Raw genomic sequence first — 25,169 nt, 5'->3', positions numbered from 1 at the left:
AAGGATTAATAATATAATTTTATTATTTCATTGCTCAAAACCTATTATTATACTCATTTCATAATAATCGAAAATCACATACAAACCAGCTGCTTAAATACAACAAATTCTATCCGTTACTCAATCCATATATTTTTCCTTGAAAATATGAAAGTTGGCATTGCTGGAAAGTGACATCTGCTTCATCATGTGCACTGTGTAAATTGTAGATTGACAGTCTGTGTCCTTGTAACTTTAAATTTTGGTGAAGAGCTCAGACTATATAAACAGTAGCAGAAGACGATTTTGGTCTGCATTTATCATCGATAATTTTTACATTTGAGGGATTATAAAGGTTGTGGAAGATATTGCTCTTTCTGGTAACCCGTCAGTGGAACTGTGTTTGACATGAATATAGATATGAAGGAGGTTCTATCATTGTGAAGTGTAGATGAAGTTTAATGGCTTATACTAGTTTGCAGTATGTGTTGTGTGCCATATTATTTTCGTATGTTAGCAGCGACCCATCGCAGTTTGGTTTATTGGTGCAAGAAAATTTAAGGTGAGGGAGTTTTCAAGTAGTGCCTACATTTGGGTTGCAAAAGATGGTGTCGATAAGCATACAAAATTTCACTAAAACCTTACACCAAATAGTATCATGTAAAACCGTTTTACCATGGCCGTAAAAGATGTCTGCATGGATCTCAGTCTTTTCCAAACATAGCGTTTCAGAAACTATCTGCATCCTTCTTCAGGTATAAAAGAGGGAGGTTCCTACTCAGTTGGGTCAATTTGAATAAGCCAATCTAGATCACTGGGTTCAACTTGGAAGTCTACATAGAGTTTTGTGATGCTGTATTATCCTGTGTAATGAAAAAAAAAATGATATCCTAAATTAAATAATAATACTAATTAAATTAATTGAAGACAACAAGTAGAAATAAAATCACCAGATTTAAATAATACCACTTATTCTAATTGGGGCATTATAAATGTTGGAGTTTGTCAAGGTTCTATACTTCGTCTTCTGCATTTTCTCATATATATTAGTGATCTGCCCACAACCATTAACTCTCAGTCTGAACCAATACTTTTCTGATTACACTAATGTTATTGTTTCACATCCAGAGACCTCAGCTATTACAAATAAATATAAGCAGCAGTGGTGATGCTTTCCTGTGTAATTATTTTTGCTGTAATAGATTATAAATCTTGATCACACCTATGTATTTTATATTTCTGTTAGAAACAGTTATTGTATATGTGCTATGACAGAGCTTAGTTAAACCTGTGAAGGATGTGTGGAATGTAAATACATTCTGTTCTATTCCACTGAACAATTTATTATTCAACTAGTAATTATATACATCACAAGATATTATCTACTGCAAGCTTGCTGAAAATTTTTATTTTCATCTTGTTTACCAGAACTGACACAACTAACTAACTAACTAGATGGCTTACCGAACCCGAAGGTTCATCACCGAATTAACCAAAGCCCTCCACCGGACCCTGTCCTGGGCCAACAAAATCCAGTTTCCTTCAACTCCTATCTCGGATAGATCCCGCCTGAGATTATCCTCCCATCTACGTCTAGGTCTCCCCAGCGGTCTCTTCCCTTCAGGTTTCCCAACCAGTACCCGGTGCACACCTCTTGTCCCATCCATGCGCGCTACATGTCCCGCCCATCTCACTCTTCTCGACTTAATCACCCTCACAATACTGGGGGAGCAGTACAGATTTTTAAGCTCGTCATTGTGCAGTTTTCTCCCCGCCCCATCGTCTTCCCTCTTAGGCCCAAATATCCTCCTCAACACCCGATTCTCAAACACCTGCAATCTGTGTTCCTCCCTCTGAGTGAGAGACCATGTTTCGCACCCATACAAAACAACAGGCAAGATTATTGTTTTGTATACTTTAATTTTCAGGTTCTTAGAAATCAGACGGGAAGACAAAATATTTTGGACTGAGAAGTAGCAAGCATTTCCGGAATTTAGTCTCCTCCTAACTTCCTCACAAGTATCATTTTGATTTGTTATTGTTGTTCCCAAATATTTGAACTTTGTAACCCTTTCAAAGGATTTATTAGCTACCCTAAGATAATTTTGCCCGCCTGTCTTCTGATGACGAGATACTAACATGTACTTAGTTTTTTCTGAATTTACTTCCAGCCCCACTTGTCTACCAGCCTCTAGTAAAACTTCTGCGTTCCTCTTTATTGTATTTATATCGTCCCCCAATAAATTAACATCATCAGCATATGCCAATAGCTGATGTGTCCCGTTCAATTGCAAACCCTCCTGCCTACCTTGGACCTTCCTGATGGCGTATTCTAGCGCAAAGTTAAAGAGCAAGGGAGACAAAGCATCTCCTTGTTTTAGACCGTTCTTGATGAGGAATGTCTCAGATACATATTTACCTACTCGAATTTTGCTGCAGGTTTCATTTAAGCACATTTTTATTAGACCCACTAGCTTCTTTGGTATACCAAATTCAATAAGAATATTATATAGCACTTCTCTCTTCACAGAGTCATAGGCTTTTTTGAAATCTATAAATAACTGATGTACAGTCCCACCGAACTCCCATTTTTTCTCTAGTATCTGACGAATGCAAAAGATCTGATCAATCGTTGATCTGTTTCGTCTGAACCCACACTGATGATCCCCAATAGTTTCATTCGCATATGGGGTTAATCTTGCCAAAAGAATGTTGGATAGAATTTTGTATGAGGTTGATAGCAGCGATATTCCTCGGTAATTACCACACTCAGTCTTGTCCCCCTTCTTATAAATAGGAATAATTATGGATTCCTTCCATTGATGTGGCATCTCTTCCTTATCCCAAATTAACTGAATAAGCTTATGGATCCTCATATGCAACCCTTTGCCACCTGCTTTAATTAATTCGGCCGGAATCTGATCAATTCCTGGAGATTTATAACTTTTCAACTTCCCAATGGCTAGTTCCACTTCATCTAAGCTAGGTTCTGGCACCAACCGTTCAGCTGTATGCATTTTAATCTGTCTAATATCACCAGTATTATGAACATTTAAGAGCTCGCTAAAGAAATTTTTCCACCTATTCACAATTTTTATTGGATCTGCAAGCAAATTGCCACTATCATCCTTTACCAAATTAGTCTGGGGTTGATATCCTTTCTTAAAGTTATTAATGCCTCTGTACAGGTCTCTGATGTTTTTTTCCTTATTATTTGTCTCAAGTTCAGCAATTTTGCCCTTCAGGTATTCCCTTTTCTTAGTCCTAAAGGTTCTACTAGCCTCACGTCTCACGTTACATAGATTATCCGCATTTGTTTTGTTTGGGTTCTGCAACCATTGAAATTTTGTTTGCTTCCTTCGATCTATTAATTTTGAACATTCTTCATCAAACCACGGTTTATTTTGCTTTCTCCTGTAGTATCCTAGTTTCTCTTTTGCTGAAATTTTGATGCAGTTTCTGACATTTTCCCACTCCCTGTTGATGTCCACACTTTCATTATCCTCATTTGTCTCTAAAATTTGAAACCTATTCGAAATTTCAACTTGATATTGTTCCTTTGCCTCTCCCTCACTTAATTTTTTCAAATCAAATCTTTCTGTGTCAAAATTTTGTTTAGTTCGTCTACTTACTGAAAGCCGCTCCCTCACTTTTGCTACCACCAGATAATGATCAGTGTCGCAATCTGCTCCTCTGAATGATCTCACATCAATTACATTTGTCTGCCTTCTCTTATCTACTAAAACATGATCTATTTGATTGTGTGTTCTGCCATCTGGGGAAGTCCAAGTGTATTTATGAACATCACGGTGTGGAAATTTTGTACTTTTTACAATTAAATCTTTTGACGTAGCGAAGGTCACTGCTCTGACGCCATTATCATTACTAAGTGCATGGAGACTCTCGCTGCCTATTGTGGGTTTGAAGACATCCTCCCTCCCAATTTTTGCATTGAAATCTCCTAGCAGAATTTTCATGTGATACTTGCCAAATGTATCAAATACTGATTCCAATTCTTCATAAAAGCTATCCTTGATATCATCGCTTTTGTCTTCAGTTGGGGCATGAACATTAAGGACAATGATGTCGCACCAACGTCCTTCCAAAATTACGTAAGACAACCTGTCACTAACAAATTCTACTCTCTTAACTGCTGCCCTAATTCTGCTATGAACAAAAAAACCCGTCCCTAGCTGATGATTGTCATTCCCCTTTCCATAGAAAAATGTAAAATTGTCCACTGGGATCGTGCCCTCCCCCTCCCATCGCACTTCCTGCACTGCCACTAAGTCTAACTTATAATTCCCTAATTCCCTACACACTGATTTCAGTGCCCCAGCCCTATAGAGGCTCCTAATGTTCCAGGTACCAAATCTCATGTCCTTTTTCAATTGCCGTGGTCGTGCCAAAGAGTCCGTCCTGATCCGAGGCTTGGTTGATTTTTTCGTAACACATATTTTTTTTAAAGGTGAAAGGTTGTTAGCCCTACACCCAACCCCCAACCTGGAGGACCAGGGTATCACTCTTAGTCTAGCGCATCTCCTTAGACCTGTCCGGCTTGGGTGACCCTACCATGAGCCGAAGCTCAGGCCGGCATAGCCCTAAGGGTCATTTGAGCACGCAAGCCTCCTCACCCGGCAGATTGCCTTCGACAAGGTGGTGATACCTTCGAGAAGGAGAACTGACACAAGCACATCATAAATTAAATTCTCTTAACATTATCTGTAACCAAATTTGCATTTGTTAGTTTGGCACCACCAGTTTTATTAATGTTATTACCTGATTGTAATTGTCTTTATTTACTGATGTCTACTACATTAATAAATGCATTGAATTCTAAGATGCAAACACAAGTTGTGACACTTTATCTCTTTACCTCCCCTCTCTGTAAGTTTCACTTTTCTGTATTTCCCTTTTACAGTATTTTCCCTTGTTTTATCAGCTTTAAGCTCTGAATGCAAATAGGAAGTATAAAAAGAAGGATGTGAGAGAAATGAGTCTTGGTTTTTTTCTGGAAAGTTTAACAACTGAAGTCCCTTTTGCCTGAAACAAAACATTCCAGTCATTGAACATCAGCTTCTGTTTTGAAGTTATACTGATGATTCAGAACAGAATATAATAGAACAAAATTTGTTTACATTCCATAAATTCTTCATAGGCCTAAGCCTATGATGTAGAATATGTCTTATATTTGCCTCTTATTGTTGTACCCAAGATGCTTAATTGTGGTACATTTTCATAGAATTTATTAATAGTGGTATATACTTACCTCCTGCATGACAGAAGGAATGAAAAGTTGTCCTCCTGCTTTGTACCACATCATGAATGTGTGAGGAATTATGGAGGGAAGGCCAGACCACTGAATTTAGGTGACAATACAGAGAGTAGCTTTTATGTGTTTATTTTAATAGTTTTGCTCAGGAGTGATTAATACTTTATTTTCAGATTCACATGAATTACTTCTGTGAATAGTGTGCTTTGAATTAATTAGTAACATATTTATCATATTGTAACATGTGAGGAAGTTAGGAGGAGACTAAATTCCGGAAATGCTTGCTACTTCTCAGTCCAAAATATTTTGTCTTCCCGTCTGATTTCTAAGAACTTGAAAATTAAAGTATACAAAACAATAATCTTGCCCGTTGTTTTGTATGGGTGCGAAACATGGTCTCTCACTCAGAGGGAGGAACACAGATTGCAGGTGTTTGAGAATCGGGTGTTGAGGAGGATATTTGGGCCTAAGAGGGAAGACGATGGGGCGTGGAGAAAACTGCACAATGACGAGCTTAAAAATCTGTACTGCTCCCCCAGTATTGTGAGGGTGATTAAGTCGAGAAGAGTGAGATGGGCGGGACATGTAGCGCGCATGGATGGGACAAGAGGTGTGCACCGGGTACTGGTTGGGAAACCTGAAGGGAAGAGACCGCTGGGGAGACCTAGACGTAGATGGGAGGATAATGTGAGGCGGGATCTATGGGAGATAGGAGTTGAAGGAAACTGGATTTTGTTGGCCCAGGACAGGGTCCGGTGGAGGGCTTTGGTTAATTCTGTGATGAACCTTCGGGTTCGGTAAGCCATCTACTTAGTTAGTTATTAGGAAAACATTTGACTTGAGGCTTTCATGGTGACTAAATGCAATAAAATCCACTCAGGCAACAAGCTTCTTGAAAATGGAGCAGTAGTCCAACATTTCACAGACACTACTGTCTCCATCATTATGAACGATGATGGAGACATTGCATCGTTCCTCATAATTTAGATAGAGAGTGTCTATGAAATGGACTACTGCTCCATTTTTGCACAGCTTGTAGCCTGAGAGGATTGTATTGTAGAAAAAAGTTGCTAATGTAAGTAAAACAAATACGTATAAGAACTATAGAAGTTATATGTGGCCACATGATTTCCATACAGTTACAATACAATTTTATATTGAAGCATGCTGTTGAAGATTATACTCAGAAATTGTGGCTCATGTAATTAGGTATGGGGTGGTAAGAAGTGAAAGCTTGTGCACTAGATTGTGGGTTTGTAGTGGTTGCATAAATCATAGGTGGACTTGATGAATTATACATATAGTGTGTGTGATATATTGTGCAACCTTGTGTCACCATAATGAATCAAATATAATGTGATGTTCAACGGGGAAACAGGCTGTGCTTAAATAATTATGGCTTTTAATAGTTCCTCCAGGAAAATGTTATGGTAGAACTTTAAAACAGGCCATGATTGTAACCTTATATCCTCTTTCAAATTTCTGATTCATAATCTATTCATTTTTCACTCAGTTCCTATATTCTGTGCAGCAGTTTAGTGGCATTGATTGAACTAACAAACTATCACTAAGAGGCTTGGGTAGAATTTAATTGTCTTGTTTATCACAGAATTTGTGTCCTGTAATTCTCGTTGCTGGTTTCAGGTTGGTTATTTTAAATGCATTGTGATGGTAAGAAAGTTATTATTATATTTCATTTAACAGCTTGTCACATAATGTCATACATTTATGCTGTAAGATAATGCAATAAAATTTGACCAGTAGTTATAGTTACCCAATGACTGCCTTACAATGAGTGTTATACTGTTTTACTATCAACTATATGTGATTTTCAGATGCAGCCAAGACAAGATTATAAATGGTGTGGAAAGCTGCAAGAATCGTCTTGAATGTTTTGCCAGTTCTACCTCAAATTTCACACAGTGTGCAATAAGACATGCTCGTCCAATTAGATTGTGTGAAAGATGTGTTGGTTATTATATGGATGTACTGAAAGCCCATGAAGATATTTTGAAGGTACAATAGAACAAAGAAAATTGTCTTTTAAACATTTTTGTGTTGATATATATGTTTTTTTCTCTGGTTCATATTTATATAATTACAAAGTTTATATTTCATTTACCACAATATGTGGTTTTGCTGTCATGCCATTTTAGCATTGACCAGTAACTTCATTCATCCACAGCCCTTAAGTGTACCATACAAGTGACTGAACTGAACGTAGGCAGCTCAGTTGCTTGATTAGATGTAAACCTTACAATAGCGTCACTCCATTTTGATCTTCATTGTGATATATTATAAAACTCAAGTCATGCCACAACAGACTTGTTAAAGTTTTGTTTCTATACGTCTATAGCCATATAAACTGTTGTGCCTCCAGAATATGAAGCAGTAACACATAATTGCAGGTGGTTTCAGAAACACATGGTCAATGGTTCAGCAACTTGTGTGTTTTTTCTCTTTGTTTATACAAGGCATAATTTACTGTAAACTGTTAAAATTCGAAACAGTCTTTTACACCAACAGGTTTCTGTGATAAATACTGCTCATCAGCATAAACGAAGTCCATTAAAGTCCCATGCAACTAAAGTATGATAAGTCAAATCAGAGGGTTAATTAATTATTTTCACTAGATCCAGTTTCATTACAAAGATGGTTGTTTTCTGAGTTGAGGCGCCATGTTGTCTGGTATAATTTTACCAACATTTCTGGGGTGCTTGCTGCCTCCATCATCAGGGTGATGAGTGGCCCTGATGATGGAGGCAGCAAGCACCTCTGCAAGATCACTAAACTTTACCAGATTACGCATTGCAACAAAGCCATTTTCATACTCACTGCTATGAAAACCTGAAGTCCTGCAGTTTAATTATTACTAATATTCATCGCCCTGATGACGAAGGCAGTATCACCTCTGAAACGTTGGTTAACATCGACCAGACTACACAGCGCAACAACCCAGAAGACAGAAATCTTCATACTCATCGCCCTGATGATGGAGGCAGTATGACCTCTGAAACGTTGGTAAACATCGACCAGACTACACAGCGCAACAACCCAGAAGACAGAAATCTTCATACTCACCGCTGTGAAAACCTCAAATCTTACATAATTATTACTAATTTAACAAGTTAGGAAATGTATCATGGTATAACAGTTCAACTGTATTTGCCAAGTTGTCTTCAGTCATTATGCTTTGCATGGGTTGGGTATCTGGCATACATCTCTGAGGGATTGTGTCATTACAGGGATTCCCCTATGACATTGTTTTGCTGAATGGTAATGTCACACCCAGTCCTCTGTGAACAGAAGCATGTAGGTTTTCATGTAAAGTGCTTTTGTTGTTCATTTCTTTTACCACAGTTGAAATGTATTGACAAATTTTAGCAAAACTCCTGTGTCATATTTCATGAAAATCCATTTAGCATTTTTCAAGTTATGTACGTACAATAAAATATTCCAGGTGACAAGCCGCATCACAATGGAGTGTCTCTGAAACGTTGGACTATGACTCCATTTTGACACAGCTTGTTGCCTGAGAAGATTTCATTGCATTAAGTCACTGCAAGTTTTATATTATGTACGTACAGACTAATAGGCACATTTTTTAAACTTTTACTTGCAAACACACCTAGATACCAATGTGGGAGAAGCTGCTGCTGTATGGGGTGATAACAAAAGTCATGCAACCCAGATGAGAGTATTACATATATTACATGAAAGTTTGCAAAACATACTTCATACAAACATTAAAACTTTATGGTTACATCAGCAACAGTAATGTTTTCAATTGCAGCTTCAGTTCCCCCAGTGTGCGTAGGTTTGTCATGTAGACCGCTTCTTTAAGATAGCCTTAGAGAAAGAAATCAGGCAAATAGTCCAGAGATCTTGGGGGCCACAAGTCTATGGAGATTAGGCGATCACCAAAGAACTCCCACAAGAAGGTATTGGTTTCATTAGACTTATGACTCATCACCATCTTGCAGAAGCAACAAATTGTGTTCATTCACTTCAAATAGTGCGATGAACTGGTGATAATATCCTAGTATATGTTGTCATCAGCTGTCACCTCAAGGGGGGGGGGGGCACCACATGCCAGTGAGACAGGATATAAGGGCACTTTGTGGAACAAATTTGGTTTTTTGCTGGACCAAATCCTACTTGTCTGGTTCTTTTCAGTACCTCTTAAGATGAAACTATGCTTTGCCAATGAAGGAAACTATGTCATGGAAGTTCATTGTGTATTCCTCAATTAAGGCCTGAAAGCATTTATAGTGCTGTAAGCATTTTGCTTTGTCCAGCTCCTTCAGTTCATGGCGAGCATAAATGTAATACAACTACAGGTTCCATTTTTTTACAGCTGTCTTTGCCTTTAAATAGGGCATAAACACTTGCAGTGCAATCTTCTTAACACTTTTCTTTTGAGACTGCTCTAACCATACACATAATCCAGTTTTTCTTACTTTCTCGTCTCATCACCAGAATGCAGGGAAGAATTGTAACATACAGATAGTTAATGAGTCCTGTGAAAATGTGGCAAAGTTCCGATATTTGGGAGCGACAGTAACAAATCAAAATTTGATTCATGAATAAATTAAGAGCAGATTAAATTCTTCTCTTCTGCTGTCCAAAAACAAGAGATTAAAATATACAGAACTATAATTTTGCCCATAGTTTTGTATGAGCTTGCAACTTTGGTCTCCTACACTAAGGGAGGAACTTAGACTAAGGGTGTTTGAGAATATGGTGCTGAGGAGAATATTTGGACCTAAGAATGATGAATTACAACAAGGCTGGAGGAAGTTGCATAATGAGGAGCTTTATAAGTTGTACTCCCCACTGAATATAATTAGACTGATTGTGTCAAGGAGGATGAAATGGACAGGGCATGCAACCCACATGGGAGAGAAAATGAATGAATACAGGGTTTTGGTGGGTAAACCGGAAGGAAAGAGACCACTAGTAAGACCAAGACATAGGTGGGGAAATTATATTAAAATTGATCTTAGAGAAATAGGATAGGGTGGTACAGACTGGATTCCTCTGGTTCAGGATAGGGCCCGGTAGTGGGCTCTTGTGAACACGGTAATTAACTGTTGGATTCCATAAAATGTTGGGAATTTCTTGAGTAGCTGAGTGACTCTTGGCTTCTGAGAAAGGACTCAGCTCCATAAAGTAAGTATTTTTGACCCAACTTGTGTCAGCTCTATCAAGCCATCCTTATAGGTATCGTATTTTCATTACCTTAGGAAAACTTACTTATTGCAATGGTTACTTCATTGACAGACTTTGACATTATACAACAAATATAAAAATCAATTTATGTAAGAAAACTCTAATCTCTCTATTTATGGTTTATTTTCCAACGCTTTTAATATCTAGACTGTATAGCATTGGATGAGCGGATGATGGTGGGTAATGAATTAGAAAGGATGTGGAAAGAAGTGGTCATTACCTAATTTAAGGTGATATCCCAGCAGTTGCTTAGAGGGGCTGAGGAAAGCACCAAAAAGCCACACTCAGGATAGCCAGTCTTTGGGCTGAAATTTGAACCTACTTACCGAATACAATGCGGGAGTGTGTATCATGTAACAATGAGGAGACCCTAATCAGGTGACCTGGTAATAAGCTAGAGATACGTTTCAGTGACCTTCTAACATGACACCCAGCATACGTTGCGCAACTGTTAAAATGGCCATCATTATGATGCCTACATTTTAATGCTGATAAACCAATTGTCTAACAGGGTGATACTTTCATTTTTCATCTCTCCATATTTTTATTTCTGTTCTTTCATCATGGGAGGTTTTATTTTAAGTTAGCATTTAAATGGTAGATATGTTGTAGTATTTTAATACTTAATATGTTTTAATGTATTAATTGTTAGATAATAGTCATGTACATTGTAATCAGAGTTGTTCTAAGGTAATAAAAACACTTTATCCCAGAGAATGGCTACATAGAGTTGAAACATGTTTGCTAATAAATAATTAAATATCTAATTATAACTGCTTTGATAATTGACTGTAGTGTGCTGTATTTGATGTTTTTTTAATTAATTAATTAAATTATAAACATGGAATGCAACAGCAATAAAATGTGTTTTTATGTTATATTTGTATAGTTGAATTGTTAACCACTTAACAAACTTTACGTGCCTATAACCTCATGTTATGCTTCATATATTTATTTTTAAACTTTCCACCAATATGTTAACTTGCTAACAGTTAGTGAGTAAGCATATTTCTGGAATCCTGCTTCTTTTTTGTAAATGTTAAAATGAAACCTTTTAATATTAAGTTTAGAAAATACTTATCTGATTGTGTGAAACATGTCATAGTGGATTGTAGTATTCAGGGTTATGATGCCATGTAGTAATGTAAGTGGTTATCAGTGTTTCAAAGAAACCTATATATAAAAACTATTTGAATAAAACACATCCTGATACAACTAGTTAATGTTACTTAATGGTCTTCACTTAAGATGACATGTTTCGGATATTATATTTCCATCATCAGGTCAAAGAAATAAGACCCTCTAAGTTGCAATACCAATTGGCTAAAACCATTAAAAGATAAAAATATAAAAAGTTTTAAGATTTTAAACCGCCAACGGTTTAAAATATGATGGAAATATAATTTCCGAAACATGTCGTCTCAAGTGAAGACTATTAAGTAACATTAACTAGTTGCATCAGACTGTGTTATTCAAATAGTTTTTATATTTGTGAAGAGCAACATAACACAACCTATTGACTCCAGCTTCATATTCATCTCCATTTTCACTTCTTCCTGGAAAAAACAGTATGTTCCTTTAAAATATTGGTAACCATCTGGAAGATTACACAGCATCATAACCCTAGAAGACCACAATTATTTTTACACCCATTTAACTCTCAAATTTCCGACTAACAATTTGTTTTGTATTAGGCTCATGATGAAGGTGGACATGCTTGTAAAATGGAACTTGTGAATTTGGATCGCCTTCAAGTAATTGAAGGTGCTTTTAATTATGTTCACAATCTCTGGCAAAGAGGTCAATGCAATAGTAAGTACCTTTTGTTATGTTTTGATGAGATTTTTTGTTGATGAATTAGAAGTAAAAAAGCATTGTTTGCATGTAGTTGATGGTCTTTTGTAATCACATATCTGAATAGAATAACATAGTCTCTGCCACAAACAATAAAGTAATAAGCAGAGTATGAGGTTATCCCTGTGTATTCAGAAGGTATTACCTATGGTTTCATAACAAAAACATTTACTGCTGTTATGACACAAGATGTCCATTATTGGGTCTCATCTTGACCCAGTTATGTTCAGTTATCCCTTTCAACTTAATAAAATCTCCATATAATAACATTTAGAGATGAGAATTTATATACTCCTTTATATTTAAATTTGTTTAAGAAAGAATTGTATTATATCTTACAGGTCCCCAAAATTTTCTTTCTTTTTGAGAGGTTTATAAGATGATTTTGTTATGCATGAAAACTTAAGCCTGTAGTTAACAAACTAGAATATGTGGGAGAAGATGATTAACAGTTCATGGTGTTGTTTGTCATAAGGAAATTATTATTTGAAAATGTATTTTATGTTAGGTTAACCTATATTCATAGGTTATCAGCCAATTTTTAACATAATTAATACTTTCATAATTGTTAGAACTTCGTGTTTGGAACTATAATAAATAAAACCTTCAAATGAAATAATAGCAGTGCTTTCAAATTGCATCCTTTATTAGGTGTTTTTCATGCTCTAGCGTGAGCAGAGAACACCCCATGGGCCCATCTCTGTCTGTCTGTGTTCTATGTTTTTCATTCTCCGTGTACTTCCTGCCTCTTAGGTTTGGATATTCTCCTCAAGCAACTTTGTTCTGTATTCATCTCTTAATATGAGATATTTTAATTAGGTTGGTTATGTTTAAGTGCCAATGATTGTATTACTAATATTAACCATCTCTACAACAATGTTTGTAAATTTATGCAAATATAAAACTTCACACCAACAGAAGTCTTCACAGAATGAAACTTACATCTGAGCACCAGTCCAACAATATATCATAACTACAATTCATGAATGTACCTGAAGTTAAATGTTACTTCAGGACCATACAACAGCAACAAAACAATAAAGAGTACAGTTCAGCACACCTAATCTCAAGCATATATCCACTCTCTATGTGGAATTATAGTTCAAGATTATGTGAATTAATTAGACATAGTGTAACTGACTACATATGTATGACATAAATGAAGATAATTTTATAATGTTGTCTTTTATTTCAGGTTGTTTTGTTGCAAATGATAATGGAACATTAACACCGCAACTTTCAAACATTACTACTAAATTTCAACAACTCTACAGTGACACTCAGAACTGTTTCAATACATTTTATAATGTGACCAGTAAGAAATATGACCCAGCAATATGTGCTAATTGTACAGACAAATATTGCTCTCTTAATAAGTACTATGAAGCTCTGAAAGCTGATACAGGCGAAGGAATCGTGTGCATGGATATTGTGGATGCGGTAAACTCTTTATATAATTTATTATTGTAGTTTTCTTTTCTTGTGAAACTTGGGTGAAATTCAATCAGAATAACACTACACAACAGGGTGGGGAGTGTGGAGTGGGCCAGCTATTTGTCTACTTCTTAGCTGGCTCCAGTTGGGTCACGTATAGAGCTGAACTCACAAGTGCCAGGCATACCTTAAAGTTGAGTGTGATGGCTCAGATAAGAGTCACATTGACTATGTAGTAAAACATTACTACACTGCAGTGCTCAGGAGAGAAATGTCTTGCACTACTGCCAAGCTGCAACTGAAGGCTGCCCCAGCCCCTTATTTTGATTGACTGTTGTATTTCCCGACAGTATTCAGACTTCATAAGAAAAAGAATGAATATAACTTAGGGAATTTCAAATTAAAATAAAATATGTGGTAAGTTATAGACAAGTAAATGGGACTGTAGTAATGAAACAAGAAAGTTTGAGTCCTATTATTTTATAGTCCATACAAATTAGATCATACTGTATGTGAGTGCACAAATTAGTGGTTGCCCATGTTTTAGGATGATGATGATGATGATCTTTTTTCTGACATTTGTTTTAGAAAACATAAATCCAAAATGTGTTACATTATTTTAAATCTTTTGGTAGTATAAGCTTATTTTTAATACTTCATATTATGAAAGAAATTTGGCCTTTCAGAACATGGGAATGCCAGTTTTTTGACAAAGCGTTTTACATACGTACAGTGAGCTTCTGATCTGGTCAGGGGTGTGAAGATAGAGAAATCGTGGACTACATTAAAACACCACCAGATACTCGGTTGAAGTTTGTTAGCTGTTCTTTGTCTCAGCTTGTGTTCTTTTATGTCAATGGGTACATTATATCAGTCATTGTTTTATTATCTTGTTTCAAATACGAAGTTGGATAGAGTAGTAATGCTCTAAACTTTTCAGGAGGCATCCAGTTTGAATATGATAGATTTACTGGCTATCTTGACGAAGGTTATAGGTATTGCTCGGTCTTCCTGGGTGCATGAAGGGATAGTAGACTGTCCTAACATAGTCCTTGACAGTCTCATTTGAAGTATTGCCATACCATTCATAATAATTTTCCCATCTCATTTTATAGTATATGCCTATAAAAACCCTGAATTGAAACTTAGGAATCGACCAGTCAAATATTTTATAGTAATTACTAGAAGCGTTGAGCTTAATATTGTGTCTGAATTCTACATAGCTCCATGTCACTCAGAACTTACCCACTACCATGTGACTGATTTACCAGTACTTTGCTTGCAGCCGCTGTCGTAGTAGGTTTTACATTAACTGAGACACCTGCGTATCTAAGAGTCATCCATTATTGTTGAACCATTCTTTTATATTTATATGTATCTTGAACATCAGTTTCTTATATTTGTGTACAGGCTGTCATGATTGTAGCAGTTGCAAAACCATGTTGTGCCTACATTTTAAATATCTTTTATTTTGCAATTTGGAATTTAGCTGCATTTTGTATAAACTAATTGATACTTAAGGGAAAGTAAGAAATGGGTTTCAAATATTATTCTGGAATTTGTTATTTTTCATTAATTATTGTTATTTCTTCATTGATTTTTTATCTCCAGTCACATCTTGGAATAAAAGATAGTCTGCAGTCTAGATAACCAGCATTCAGGTAATCAAGTATTGACTGTACCCATAATAAAGTTGTTGGTACTTTTCATAAATGGCATTATGGGCTATCCAAAATTCAGGAATAAAATTTTGTAAAATTAATTGTAACTATTATTAAAGGAATTAAGTATTATTAGTGAGTGACAGTGAATTAATTTCAGTAGAATAGTTAATGTGGAATCATTATTAATACTAACAATAACAGTTTTTATTTTGGTTGCAGATGAATTCGACTAGAACAAAATGGAGTAAAGTTCTTGGTTGCCACATACCAGAACCAAAAGCTGAAATACTCCTTATAATATCAGTAGTTCTTACATCTATTGCTCCTGTCATATTTTATGTGGCAGCAAAACGATATTCAGGAAAAGCTGAAAGTAGGTTGCTAAAACGTAAGTAACACTGTGTTATAAAGTTTACAAAATAGGTCCTATGCCTAGCATTATAGAACTAAAGAGCTTGTCATCTTAGATTTATTTTAATATTATATTTATTTATATGGCTTGGTCTTCCAGGTACCTTTTTGTGTATACGGTATAGAGTCCTGATTATCTGACCTTCAGGTATCCAACATTCCATTTATCTGTGTCATGTCAGAATTCTCCATTTTATCAATAGTAAACTCAGCATGAAGCAAAATGAATCGCACTCTGTGACCGTGCACCTCCTATATTTTATGTACTCATGCTACAGGCTGTTCAGGTGCTGGTGTGACCTTACTGCTAGGAGAAGAAAAATGTTCAGAGGCAAATACTTGTTAGTAATTTCTTAAAAAATAAACCTGTTTAAAAATGTTTTATTATGCTAAATAATATTTTTGTTTGTGAGATTAATATTGTAAATTGTGGAAAAAATTGAATTGATACTTACTGTCATTGTATTAATCAGTATTTTATATTATCTGATATTTTTTATTATCTGTCTGTCCTTTGGTCTCATTTAGGTCAGATAATGAGGAGTGCTGTACTTCATTCAAAAAGTAGTATATTCATATCTTATTTTGGCAGTGTGTACTGAATGCTCAGACAACCTAAACCTTCATTCTTTTCCCTCAGTTTTAGGTAATGACTACAAACAATTATGTTTCCTATTTTATGTATTCATTTTTCAGTCAGCTGTTTAGTATCTGGTCCAGACATTCTTAATAACACTTTGTATTCAAATTTCAGTTTATGTTTTTCCAGTACCTGCATCCTTAAGCAGTTACATACATATTATAATAATAATAATAATTTTAGACTGTTTATGTAGTCTCTTCAGGAAATAATGATTCTCTACCTCAAAATTGGTCACTCCACTGTCTCGTCATATACTTGCTAATTAATGTGTATCTCTAGGTGCAGGCTTTACTGTCACTGTAAACATGTGAAATGTGATAATGGACTCACTTTTCTGAGACATTTCTGGTGAATACTTGCATGGTACTTGGGTTGCTACTATGTTTTAGCTACTTTCATTCCATTTTATGTTTGTTATATTATTTTGGTTGGCTGTTATGTGTCATGTGATGATGCTCTAGCTGTTGGATACTTGTGATCAACTGATTGAATATTCACCAAGCACCGGGAAATTTAATAGCAAGCTACAAGTGTGCAAAGGAAATTACAGCCATGCCTTCTTGCATAGAAAACCATAAAGCCAGTACCAACACACTGCAAAATAATAACTCACTTTCATTTTAATAATTAAAGTCTACATTCAACATTAAATATTTTACTTCTTACCATAATTATTTGTGAATTCATCTGTTTTTGTTAATACCTCCAGGATCAGTCTTATAAATCTTGTTCACCTTACACTGTGCAAACTTCATTCATATGAATCTATTACCATGAAGTTCAAGAGTCTGAAAATTTAATAACTTATCACAACTTAAACAGTTAGTTGTACATTTGTTCATTATTTGTATATTTTTCTATCTGAATTTGACTAGAAGTCAGTGGGAGAATAGAGTGGAATTTTGCTTGCTAAATACAGTGATGCATTGTTTTTGATGGGGGAGGGAAATAAAAATGATGAATATGGGAAAATGACAGTTGTAGGAAAGCATTAAAAATGAGGGAAAAAATAGTGTATTTTTCTCTTTGACATACACAAAACAATCCTCAGAAAACCAATTTCAATGTTACTTCTTTTTGTAAGATTTGAGGTTTTCACAGCAGTGAGTATGAAGATTTCCGTCTTCTGGGTTGTTGCGCTGTGTAGTCTGGTCGATGTTAACCAACGTTTCAGAGGTCATACTGCCTCCATCATCGCCCTGATGACGGAGGCAGTATGACCTCTGAAACGTTGGTTAACATCGACCAGACTACACAGCGCAACAGCCCAGAAGACGGAAATCTTCTTACTTCTTTTTGTAAAAAAAAGTCTTTAATGGGTAACTGTTTTGTCAAAACTTTACATTTTAGGTGAAACAGAGCCCTTTCCATGTTCACAATGTTTTCCTTATCACCTTCTCTCTCGGTGTTATATTTAGTGTGCTTTCGCAGTTGGTTTCAGATTGTAGCTAATACTGAAAGCCTTGTTATATTGAACCAGCTGCATAACATACTGAGCATGTGAAAGATCTGATTGTAGGATTCTTTTTTGAAAATATGGTAAATGAAAATTAATTTCCAACAGTTGTAAGGGCAGGGGCAAGAGGAATGTTGGGTATGGTTGAAACATGTATAACTTGGCATGTTTTCTTTTAAAGTAAAAATATATTATGTATAAGTAAAGGAATATTAAGTTTTCAAATGAACAGACACAGTGATTGTTAATTGGGGTGTTCATTAAGCAAGGATTAAGTGTAATTATATTATGTATCATTCATATTTTTGCTGGTATCCCATTACTGTTTCTTCTTGTTTCCTTGTGACATTACTTACATCAGTCTTGCTGGTGTAACTGAAGGGCCTTCAAGTAGCTAAAATTTGTTCATCTTGTCAAGATATTTCCTTCCTTATGGAAGCTGGAGGTTCATTACTGCCAGATGAACCCAGTCCATATCCTCAGACCATATATCTGTAAGACTTCATGACTAAATGATTTAGTTACCTATGTTTGTCTGTTGTGAATTTATTCACAAAGAAACTGTATACAAAGAATGATAAATATGAATTATCTTGTAGTAGTTTTATTAATTTGTATGTGCTGTCTGTTGGATCACAGAATTAATACAATCTCATGGCCATGACATCATGCTGAATGCTGCCCAAAAACATTGCCTCTTAATAAGAAAGTTCCCAATGTTGGAGCAATCTGCATGATACTTGGCACTATGATTGTGTAACCAGTGACTGACTGAACTACTGAATTATGTATAAACTATAAAATACTAAAAGTATAGGAATGAGACAGAACTCTAGAAAGTGTCACGGAGAGCTGATAGTCAACTGATGTTTCTGTACCGTGTTTTAGAATGGCTGTGCACTTGTGCAATTGGGTACATCTGTTAGAAGCTCAAGTCACTTCTCTGCTCAGACAGACATTATTTCTGCCACATAAATTCTGAAAATGGTTGGGGTGGTGGTTACTCTGTCATTTCTATATGTAATGTGCTACATTACATTTCCTAACATCTAAAACATATCCAGCACCTCGTGTAACATAAATTCCTATTTCACTGCATTTAGAATTGGTTTATTATATGTTTCAAGAATAAATATTGGTGTAATTTTTAAATTTTCAGAGAGAAGGCTGTCATTGCAGTTTAACGGCCCTTCAGCTAGTGGGTCTTGACACATATTTTAACTACGTGAACAGAAGAAATTCTTAGTCAGATCTGTGATATATGTGTATATATATATATATATGTATGTGTGTGTGTGTGTATATATATATATATATATACACACACACACACAAACACCATTTATATTAATATAATATGTAATTTATGGTAGTTAAAGATGTAAAATTTCATTACTGAAGACTGTTGTAGAATCCACAGGAAATGGAAAGCATACAGTTATGTAATAGATATAAGTTGATTAAGAAAATAATTACTGTTTGGACAATATGTTTCATATTCATCTGCATTTCACTTTGTCTCTATAACAGTGGTCTGCCTGCCTGCCTTAACAACTGTAATCTGTAATTATAAAAAGAACTTTAAAGAGGTATTTAAAAAATTAATGTGAAACAAGAAGTGAATTTATAAGCTTACGAAATGCCATGTGTTGTGCAGGATGGCTAAAAGGAAATTCATCAGTTTTGAGTGCTACTTGAGAAACAAGTCTAGCTTCAGAATACGTAGTCAACGGGAAGCTCTAAATTTATTGTTTGCAAGTTTGGTGGTGCCCTTTTATGCCTACTTCTAGAATGAGAGACACACTTGTAATTTAATGTGAATGACATAAGATCTTCTCACAGTTGGCTAATAAAATCATGATAAAAGTTTTGATGCAGAGATGCAGCTCTCATTTGGGGAACAAAGACCAAACTGACACCTTGGATCTGAAATGATGAAATTTGTCTGTTATACTTACATATTTACTAAACATGTTCTTAAACACAACCCTCCAGTTTTTTCTTTATCTGTGTTATTCATATATTAGTCACTGACAAGAATTGAATTTCACTGAAGTGGAACAGCTTGAGTATTAACCCAAACATAACACAGTAATGTATGGCCTGACTTTAGCAAGTAGGTCCATTTTAGGCAACTAACTGGGTCACACATTTTATTAGATATAAAACTTGATAATGCATAATAATATAAAAGGAACTGATATAAATCATATTGGTTTTTTATATGTAGAGCAAATATTTCATACCAAGTCATTATTAGCATAAAATAGTATTTTTTGTTTATAATTTTTATGTGATATGAAGTGTGACATCATGTGGTAAAATATGAAAAAAGCAAGCAATATAATGTTACAGAGGATAAAACTAGAAAGCCTTCTAATTGGAAGGACAAAGACAGTTAAGGTTTCAAGAAGCAAATGTTGAAAGCTTTGTATTACTTTTACTATTTACTGTTTGAACGTTTCTCTGTATCTCTTCACTCCTTTAATTTATCAGTAAGTAGACCAATTATGAAAGTAGACATCACTCACAGCTCTCAGGTTTGCCAACTGTAATTTTTTGTATGAAGTGGTTGAGAATTCTGTGGTCATTACAACTGAAATAGTATTAACTTTAAGGTACATTTTAAGACATGCATAGTGTTCACTGCCACTAAATTACCAAGACTAAAGAAATTCAGTGGATTTTTACTTTTATTTTTCTTACTCATCTTCCTTTCTATTTACATAGGTCACTGATGGTGAAATATTTACAGAGTACTGGTATGTGTTAAAATTTTGAGGTGATGTGTAGTAGCACTTTTAATTTGGTTTTGCATTCATAACTTTTAGACAAGCTTTGTAGTTATGGTTTTTAACTGGTTATTTTAATTGGTTCTGCAGCTACCTGACTAATAGGCAGTGCTATGTTTGTTTTTCTGGAACATTTTCATTGCTTTTGACTGCACTGTCTGGTGTTCCTCAGGGTTCAGTTTTGGGACCGTTGTTGTTTTTCTTTCACTAACAATCTATGCAGTAATATTACACGTAAATTTATTCTCGTCACTGATGATATCAAAATGTTTTGCGACATTACCTCGACTGACAGCTACTTCTGTAGTCAGATTTAAGCTGTGAAAAATTGTTGTACTGCAAATCGTCACTCACTCACTCACTCACTGTATGGTGCAGGATATTTTTTGAAAAGTCAAAGTGTGCTTGCCTTGTATTGCAGATCATGTGTAGATTAATGCTGGTAAAACAAGTCATTTCATTTTCCATAAGAACCAGCATGTTAACTATTAACTGTTACTCGTAATTCAGGTATTCTATGTACAGACTGTATTAAAGATCTTGTCTTTCCTTACTCAAAACTTTACTTTCATCTGCATATTGATTACTTATTCTTTTGTACCATAATGCTGTTAGGCCTAATATGAGCTATAAATTTTTTCCATTTCTTTTTAGATAGCCTTATGATTCTTTATAACAGCCTAGTTAGATCAAAAATTGAATATGCTTCTGCTACTTGGAATTCTTTTACCACCACTGACTCCAGCAGACTTTAACATATCCAGAAAAAGTTTGCTAACTTAAGTCACAACATATTTTCTTAAAATTCAATTCAATTCTTTATTATTTGTGTGCTGTATCAACAGCCTGATGGCCAATTACAGATACAGCACAGAGATAAAATCGTAATGGATATAATTCTACTACATTTTAGACAGCTTAAAATTTAAAACTTTATATGACAGACAAAATTGCTTTGATATCTTATTCATAAGGAATGTTTATAATGGCTTTATTACCTGCCTTTCACTTCTGGAAACGGTTGGTATCAGAGTTCCCAAGAAAAATTTGAGAGTCCTGAATAATTCCGTACCTAATTTTCATGCAGCAAATGTCTGTTCATTGCAACTTAGCTGCCAGTCAGATTTGTAATAGACCTAATGTTAACATGTTTTACAATAAATGTTTTAACATAAATCTTTAAGTGTATTCACCAATAATTACTAGTTTTGGTACTTTAAGCATTATTATTCACTTTGTACTACAGTGTATTTGTGTTCTTGTAGGTATTTTTATCCATGTATTTAATCCCCTTGTCATGACTCGGTAATTGGCTCATGTTGTTGAGTCAGCATGTTACAATAAAGAATTGAATTATTGAAATCATCGTCGTTGTTGTTATGATTTCTTATCCTTCTTTTTTCACAGGTTTCTCCTGGTACTTTTCCTCTTGAACCAGTGGTGAACCCCACCACTCTGACTGTAACACTTTCCTTATTGTGCGATGTTCCTAGTATGGCCATTTTTTGTAGAAATATATTTATTGCTTTCCTGTTACTGTTTCCAGAGATTTTTTAGTCCTTTGGTTACAATTCCTGTTGCCTCAGTGATTACTGATATGACAACACATTTCATGTTCCACATTTTCTGAATTTCTGTACTTAGATTTTTGTATTTAAATTTCTTTTTGGACTCTTTTTTCCTTCCTATCCAGTGGTATTGCTACATCTATTAGTAAGTAAATTTTATCTTGTTTTGAATTATGTCTGACCTATTTTCCAGAACCTCCATATCATTTGTACCCCTTCCATATTATTGTTATATCTTCATGTTCACATACTGACTTAGGTATGTGAGAGTACCAGTTTTCTGTTGGTTAAATGCCTTATATATTGTATATTGGGTAAAATACATAGACTTTATTGTGTCTTATTAATTATTCATTGTCAGAATAGGACATTGATGTTAGGTGGTCAATAGTTTCTTTGTATTCTTTACATAGTCAACATGTACTTTCAATTTCTTATTTCAGAATTTTTTTCTTAAAGTATTTTGTGCTGATTGCCTGATCTTGAACTGCCACAATTGTACTTTCTATTTCTCCCTTAATATCTCCAAACTTAAGCCACTGGTACAACTGTTCCTGATCCATCAATTTTTCATTTATGTTATGTAGAAACTGTCCATGCATCATTTTTTCTTCTGATTTTCCTTTTATATTGAGCTACCATGTTTTTTATTTCCTTTGTTTCCCTTTTACAGGATGTCTTAAATTTGTTACCTGTTTGTAGTATGTTGGCATCTCCTAACAGTCTTTATCAGTGGCTCTTCTTTACTTTCTACATATTTCACCAATTTAATAGTTCCACCTGCATCAGTCTTCTTCCCCCTCCTCGTCCGAGACCACATAAGGGATCGATGTCTGCTCTTGGGTAGAGCTGTCCATGGATGGTTAGCATTTTTCTTGTTTTTTCTATAATTTCCTCTTGTTACCAGTTAATAATTATAAAGCTGTATTTTAGTTTTGGTACTGCCAGTGATCAAATTGATTTATCATCATCATCATTTTTGTTGAATACATGTGACAGCAATGATGATGAAGTGATACTTGTATACCAAAGCAGAAATTAGACTCATATGTAGACAGTTCTATTCATGTTCATGCTTGACGATGGGTGGAAGTAAAAACTTCAGGTCTACCACACAGCACCAAACATCCTAGCACACCCTGAAATAACTCAGAATAATAATGATGCTGTTTACATACAGAAAACTTTCATGTGTTATAAAATGTTTTGAAAACATATGTTACCTGCATTACTTTATGTTCACAGATCATCAACTGAACGAAAATAGCATGCTTGCTTGGCTCCAAATTAAAATAAAATAGTACAGCACATGGTCATTTAAGGATGAATCTTGTAAATTACCTAAATGAATCAAAGCAGGTGGGAAGATGCCCTGTGCAAATGGTACCAAAGCTTTAGTTTAATCTGGTCTAAATCTATATAGAACATGTAATAAAAACTACAATTACATATATGCATATTCATGCATGGAATTGTCGGCATCTTTAGGTGAATGACTAAAGAGAAAGATATGAAGTTAAATTTATTGAAAAGGAATACTGAATATAATTATATTATAAAGTAGAACTATGAATAGATGCTTTACAGAAATCTGAATGTGCTGATATATATATACATACATACATATATTATGTTCATTACATAAATGATTATGCAGCTTAAAGCATTATGTATGCATAAAGACAAAAACAGAATTCTAATTGATGCTAGTAAGGTGGTTATTTTAGAAATAAACACAAGAAAAAATTAAATATATGTTGATATCTCATCACCAGAATGCAGGGCAAAATCATAACATAAAGATAACTAATGGATCCTTTGAAAACGTGGCAAAGTTCAGATATTTGGGATGAATTGCAAGGAGGCTTGAGAAAGATGCATGATGAGCTTCATAAGATGTACTCATCACCAAATAGAATTAGAGAGATCAAGTCATGGAGGATAAGCTGGGCAGGGCATGTAGCCTGCATGTGAGAGAAGACTAATGCATAAAGGGTTTTTGTTTGCAAAGTAGAAGGAAAGAAACCACTAGGAAGACCTAGACATGGGTGGGAGAATAAATGGATCTTAAGAGAGACAGGGTGGGGTGGTATGGACTGGATTAAAGTGGCTCAGAATAGGTATCAGTAGTAGGTTATTGTTAACACTGTAATGAACCTTTGGGTTCCATAAAATATTGGGAATTTCTTGAGCTGCTGAGCAACTGTTGGCTTCTGAGGAAGGACTCAGCTCCATTATCTGAAGCTTTCACGGCAACTAAGTATAATGAATTATTCTAGGACTACTAGTCATGTCAGGTGGTTGGATGTCAGAAATCTGAGCTAAAAATAGCGAATGTCACTCCACACACCAGTCCCGATCGGCTAACATGCAGCTATTAACGTTGGGGCTGGGGCAGGTATATATAGAGCATGGACAGGAACTCCAACAACCTCAATACCCTGAAGACAAGGACAAAGATGGTTCTCAAAACTGTTTTCTCTATTCAACCACCTGACAAGGTTCGTACCCTGAGAAAAATTCATTACAAGTAATAATCATTATGTATGAACTGGATTAGCTGAGTTAGTATAGTGTTTGACTACAGACTGGATGACCAGGGTTCAATCCCTGGCAGGGACAAAGGAACTTTCCTCTAGCCTGTGTCCAGACCAGCTCTAGGGCTCACCCAACCCCCCAGCCATTGGGTTCCAGGAGTCCTTTCACCAGGGGGTAAAGTGTGGCCAGGGTGTGATGCTGACCATTTATCCCCATCTAGTGCTGAGGTCAAGAATGAGTATTAGCTATGCTGTCTTTCCCCCAAGTGCCTCCATGGACTGTAGTGAGACAGCTTTACTTTATAATTGTTATGTAGAAAAACATTT

The 25,169-nt window shown here is 35.3% G+C and overlaps 1 protein-coding gene across 2 annotated transcripts; it reads left to right on the top strand.

Annotated features, from left to right (window-relative positions):
• The first annotated feature begins 154 nt into the window (after positions 1–154).
• LOC110835168 (osteopetrosis-associated transmembrane protein 1) lies at positions 155–23,775 on the top strand. 2 transcript variants are annotated; one of them, XM_087349642.1, is made up of 6 exons: positions 155–541; positions 7,087–7,267; positions 12,178–12,295; positions 13,533–13,777; positions 15,655–15,823; positions 23,551–23,775. In XM_087349642.1, exons 1-6 carry the CDS (start codon positions 441–443, stop codon positions 23,604–23,606), a joined length of 870 nt encoding a protein of 289 aa, XP_087205768.1. In that variant the 5' UTR covers positions 155–440; the 3' UTR covers positions 23,607–23,775. The 2 variants fall into 2 exon arrangements, with proteins under 2 accessions (XP_087205768.1, XP_021930819.1); XM_022075127.2 differs by lacking the exon at positions 23,551–23,775 and adding an exon at positions 19,105–22,103 and having other exon boundaries at positions 156–541.
• Positions 23,776–25,169: the final 1,394 nt, after the last annotated feature.

Source organism: Zootermopsis nevadensis, unplaced genomic scaffold (genome assembly GCF_977971745.1).
Source record: "Zootermopsis nevadensis isolate Lab colony 2312 unplaced genomic scaffold, Znev_1.0 Znev_ptg000016l, whole genome shotgun sequence".
NCBI classification, from domain to species: Eukaryota; Metazoa; Arthropoda; class Insecta; order Blattodea; family Termopsidae; genus Zootermopsis; species Zootermopsis nevadensis.
The sequence above is the reverse complement of the archived record's forward strand: the minus strand, read 5'-3'. Positions and strand labels throughout refer to the sequence as shown.